Genomic DNA, 5,595 nt, shown 5'->3' on the forward strand with positions numbered 1-5,595 from the left:
CCACAACATGTCAGCCTTTGTGTGCTTTAATACAGCTGATTTCATGCCTTCCCAGCCAGCTGTCCAAAATCACTGTACATTCCTATATGAATGAGTACAAAGACTTCTGGGTAAAAAGTTTGATTCAGGCCCAAGAAAGGAAAAAACTAAGTTTTGTTATGAGGTCATCATGTGTCAGCTTTTGGGCCTGTCCAACTTCCGTCCATATTATCATGAAAGTTGGCAAAGTCACCGTTACAGCTCAGTAAGGCTCGCAGGACAGTTTAAGGTAACACAGCAGGAAGGCTCTGTATATACTGAAGGCCCTACTTCATAACAGTTCTTTGTTTCACACAAAGCACCAGTGAGTACATAAGAGGTCCAATATGCATATTTGAGTTCATTGAATACTGCAGTCATTGTGTGAAGCCAGTGCTCTGATGGATGACATTATTTTACAAGCTGATTCCAGCTGAAATAGGATGGAAATGAATCTGTGCTGTCACTCAGAAGCAGCCTTCAGTACAGTGTTCAGAGTCACTGTATTTAGAAAGTGAATTTCCAAGCAGTGTGACACTAAAAAGGACATCCCCACCCCCCACACACACACACACACACACACACACACACACTCAGGGAGTGTGTTCATCAGAAGGTGATGCTCACCTAGGCTTCAGTAGCTTAACATAGCTAAATCTTGCAGCTCATTTTTGCCTTATTCATTTTGGAGAGCTTGAATAGAGAGGGAGAGAGGAAGGAGTTGGGTGGGTGGATGGTGAATCGGAGGCAGCACGGCGCGTGGAGAAGCACACAGATAAAAGCAGCGAGAGGGAGCTGGAAGGCAGGAAGGGAAGAGGCAGATGAAAGGGGGAGATCAAGTGAAAGCCAAAGGTATAAGAGAGATGCAGTAAGACGAAGGGAAACAGAAGGGACGAAGAGCAGCAGAAGAAAAGGTTTACCCCTCCCTGCCATCCCAACGTATATCCTCCTGAGTCGAGCTGTTCTGGGCTGTGTGATCCCGCCGTGGTGTTTTCCCACAGCAGCCTTCGCCACAGACTAGGAGCCTGTTGCCTGGATACCTCCGCTGTCGCCTCGGCGGCAAAAAGCCAGGACTGAAGCGTGTGTTTGCGTGTGATTTTTGGCCGTTGTCGATGCCATTGGGAAAAATACAGTCGGCTGGCGGTCTGGACGGCTCACCCGCATGTCCGCTCACTGGCTGACTCGCTGACATCGCATGTATGAATAAAGAAGGAATCACCCCGATACGGAGACTTCAGCACGAGCGGGAGAGGAAGGCTGGGTGTGTGATGGGGTTGGCTGGCATTCACATTTGGATGATGAGAAAAGCCGTTTTGTAGAAAAGAAAAGAAAGGAAACATAGAAACTACTTTGGCAGCTGATCAAAAAAAGAGGAGGCAGCAGAGGCACGGGAGCCCAAGACAGGGGAGCTGAGGAGCAGTTGGAGTGGGCTGGTGCAGGAACAGAAACGAGCGAGGCTGGCAGGGTCAGGTTGCGTGGAGCCATGCAGATCCAGTCCTCTGGTCCACAGTCCAAAGCCTCCAGCTTCATCCTCAATCAGAGATGTGTTCTGGCCTCCAAAATGGAAATTCACCGGTATGTACCTGCAGTCAGAGTTATTCCCACCAACACCTGTAACAAAGCCCTGTCTTCATGGTCCTCAGCCTACAGTAACCTTTATTGTGACTGGCTGTTCCTTCTCTATGATAGTTGTCTTCTCAGTGTTTTGGATAACCATCAGAATCAGAATCAGATTTATTGCCAGGTGTGTAGGCACACACGAGGAATTTGTCTCCGGTTCACAACACTCTTTGAGTAGTCTTAGTCTGTGGAAGATGAAGATGTATATGTACAATATAGATGTATATATATATATATACATATATACCATTGAGTTACTTTGAAGTCACTATAGCTGTTATAAAATTACAGCAGGCAGCTTTGTAAGCAAACTTAGCCTAAATGATCTGAAACCGGTAAATTAATCTTCAATGCACTATTTCCCACGTTGTTTTTCATATTGCCAGTCTCAATAGTATAATGCGTAAATCCCAATGCTTAGAGCATGTTCCAAGAAGATACTGAAGGTCAGAGGTCCATTAGATGTATGTTCTTCAAGAAGGATGACGTTTTGAGAAAAGTAGTAAAAATTGTTGCTCTTAGTTATTGGTGCTCCTTTGATCAGTGTTCCCTTAAAGTTTTTCTCCAAGAAGTTACTCAAAGTCCAACCAACCTATTGTTTACTGGAAAGCGTTGATGTGGTGAGCCAGGAGGCCTTTTGTACAAAGTATTTGCGTTTTTAAATCTCTTTTAAATTTTCCAAATGTGCTCCTTCATTGAACAAAGAAATGTTGCCATGTTTGTCGATATTTTTGAATAGCCTCAGCATGATGTATACCAGCTCACATCTGTGCTTGTTAGCATTATCCATGCAAATATAAGTGACCAACGTAGGAACCAGCCCATTCAGTGACTCTTAAAGATCTTCTCTACTAGATGTGGTTACAAATTGGTGTGAAATTATGACAAAGAAAAAAATGAGTGCTAATATTTACTGTTCCTATTAAAATGTCATGCAGTGACCTGGTCTTGTTGGTGCATACACATAAGTATTGTATGATTCATATAATATATTCTGTGAAGGTGGTTGAAACCATTTCAGTACAGTTCATTTTGTTTGTTTGTCTGTTGTAGTCTTGGCATTATGATCCTGGTTCTTAAGCTAAAAAGTTATGCTCTTCCAAGAATTATTACCTGTGAGTTTTCTGCTACATCCCTTTAAAATATGAACAACACAGTACCTTAAACTTTGTCAGTAAGATCTGTAAAGATGATAACAGTTCCAGCCAACCTGAAGCCTTTTTCAGAATCCTACACATGACATTTACATGCTGTGCTATCATGCAGAAGAATCCTTTTGGCTGTTAGTGTTTAGACCTGAATTCATGGTGATGAGAGGGTGCTTTTGATGTTTAACTTATCTCTGATGTCTGTGTGTCCCCTATCCCCAAGGGTGTGGTTAGGAATCCAGTAGCTACCTTGCTAACTTCACTGTTTTGCTGCTGTAACACCGTTTTAACAGGGAGATGGTGCTTAAATATTGATGCCGTTTACTGAAATGTCAGAAAAGGCTGTGTTCACTTTGGAAGAGTATTCCTTTTAAAGGATAGCATTCAGGACAAGGAAGAAGCCAGACAAATTCAACTTAGTGTAACAGAATGAAGCAATGAACCAGGCGGTTGTTCTTCAACAGAAAACCTGTCCTCAGACTCAGCCAGGAAGCTAGTCTGTAATATTTCTTGGCTTTTCTATGGGCAAAACAACAAAACAAAATGAAGATACAGAAGAGAGTGAAGATGCAAGGGTTAAAAATTAACAGCATGGGGAGAAACAATAGAAGGATAACACAACAACTGAAGATCAAACCTGAATAACCATTTTAAAAGCAGCATGAAATAAAGCATATGTCTGGAAGACAGCCGAGAAGATGTTTCCTGAGTGAAAAATGGAGCTGAGATGAAATATGGCATAGAGAAAATCTCTGGTGGTGTCGCCACAGGGACTCTACTGTGTACTTATTATGTTCCTGAAGACCTCACTTAAACCCTGTGACAACCATCCACATTCAAGCAGATTGTTTTTTAAGCACATATTGTGGTGGGGTTGTCCTCCTGTGTGAAGGATGCCTTACACCACTGTCATGTTTTTGAAAAGTGGTTCTTTTCATGAAATTCCCAAACAATAAACTTGGGTTTGATTGTGTTTAAAGTTTCCTCCTCAGCAGCTCAGGGACCTCTTGTGGATTCTTGGCTCAGTGTCATATAGTGCTCCTCTGGAAACTTTGTACAGTGTTTGATTTTGGGCGTGGGGAAAAGAGCCTGATGGTCAATAAACACAGCTAACACAACACACAGCTGATCAAATGAATATCCTTCAGTTTAGACTATTCTTCTGTTTGTGTTTAAAGCTGCAGTAGGTAACTTTTTTGAAAAATGTATTTTTTACATATTTGTCAAAACAGTCACTGTGTCCTGTCAGTAGAATATGAGACAGATAATCTGTGAAAAAAACAAGCACCTCTGGCTCCTCCCAGTGGTCCTACACCGCTCCCGGTCAGAAACAACCAATCAGAGCCAGGAGGAGGGTCTTAGTAGTGTTAGTCATGCTTGTGCAACTCCAGAATCGACTTGGATTGCAGTTTTGCCAGGATTGTATGTGGTGCTGTACCGCTGTCATGAAACAGGAAACAAGGTGTGGAGCATGTGCCTAAAGCTTACACACTTGGCACAACATGTAAACACAAGGACAAGAGTCCATCCTTCAATCGTTGGTAAAATTAGAGATGGGGCTATGACGTCATCTTTTTCAAAAGGTTGTGTTTTTGGCTCTTTACGCTTAGGTACTGTTTTTAAGATGTTTCCACTCAAGAATCAGTTTTTTTCTTTTTAAAAAAAGACCCCTCTGGGGGCTCCTAAAACATTATTTCTATGGGATGCAAGACTGAAGCAATTAAAAATGATTGTGTATTCACAAAAACTGTTCTCGTGTGGATGACCCCCAGTGGCATATAATCCATATTTTATAAATATGTCCCTCTTTCACCCCTGCTTCTAAACAAAAATGATATGAATATTTGACATCACATCAGGAGTTTTTAGCCTCAGTTCACTACTGTGTGCTGGTCATGACTAAAGCAGAGGTGTTCTGGTAGCTGCTGAATCTAGTCCAAACCTGCTCTGCTGTCAATGTGTCCCCTGTAACTACCAGGCCACCAGTTAACATATGCTGCCGTCAGAAGAAGACAAACATGTAGCTAACACCTCCGAATGTGTGCTTTTCTTTTCTCATTAGGACCTTCTTTGGTTTAATCACCAACCTTGTCCAGACCTCACTGAGAGGTGGAATGTCAGTCAAGTTTATTTGTGTAGCACATTTCAACACAAGGCAGTTCAAAGTAAAAACACAAAATGAAAAAGTCATAAAAAAAAACAACATACAGTCACCAAATGAGATACCAGTACACATTCATTTATTAGGATTCAAAAGCAAGGGGGAGTACGGAAACACCATGGAGTGAGGACGTGCTTCTCGAGGCTCCGCAAAAGCAGGGACAAAACATTTATTTTAAAGCACACCCCTATTTATAAATCAGCCTCGCATATGTATATAATGGTGCGCTTCTAATCCCTGGTTTATTTGACACCTTTTTTGGTCGATAAGTCGTTTGTTTTAATAATTTTTTGTGACGGGCCGCGGTCGTCGCCCCGAACCTAGCCAGCGTATACTGGCTGGGGAGCGCCCGACGCGGGCCCGGAACGGACTGGTTTGTCGCTTTTGGGTGGATCCCTTGTCTCCTGCATGGTGGCACTAGGACTGATATTACTGCGGGCACGGGTGAGCATAAAAGAGTGGTTTTCGTCCTTGGATGGTCCATTGTGCTAAAGCTAATTATTGGTCGCGCTCGCTCGTGTCGCTGAACTGTGACGTCATCGTTTATGCCAGCTCTCTTCGGCACTGGTTGGGATCTTTTTCTGCTTTAAAGTACTGCGACTCTTGTAAAATGGACAAGAAGGAGACTAAGGGACCTCGTCAGAGACG

General features: G+C 42.8%; 1 protein-coding gene across 1 annotated transcript in view; it reads left to right on the forward strand.

Annotated features, from left to right (window-relative positions):
• Nucleotides 1-790: 790 nt before the first annotated feature.
• enah (ENAH actin regulator) overlaps nucleotides 791-5,595 on the forward strand; it is a gene marked incomplete at its 3' end in the record, with an annotated part of 90,841 nt that continues 86,036 nt past the window's right edge. Inside the window, 1 exon segment of the mRNA XM_037981684.1 lies at nucleotides 791-1,593. Within this exon segment, the coding sequence (XP_037837612.1) occupies nucleotides 1,502-1,593 (92 nt within the window).

This window comes from Kryptolebias marmoratus, linkage group LG19 (genome assembly GCF_001649575.2).
Source record: "Kryptolebias marmoratus isolate JLee-2015 linkage group LG19, ASM164957v2, whole genome shotgun sequence".
Classification (NCBI taxonomy): Eukaryota; Metazoa; Chordata; class Actinopteri; order Cyprinodontiformes; family Rivulidae; genus Kryptolebias; species Kryptolebias marmoratus.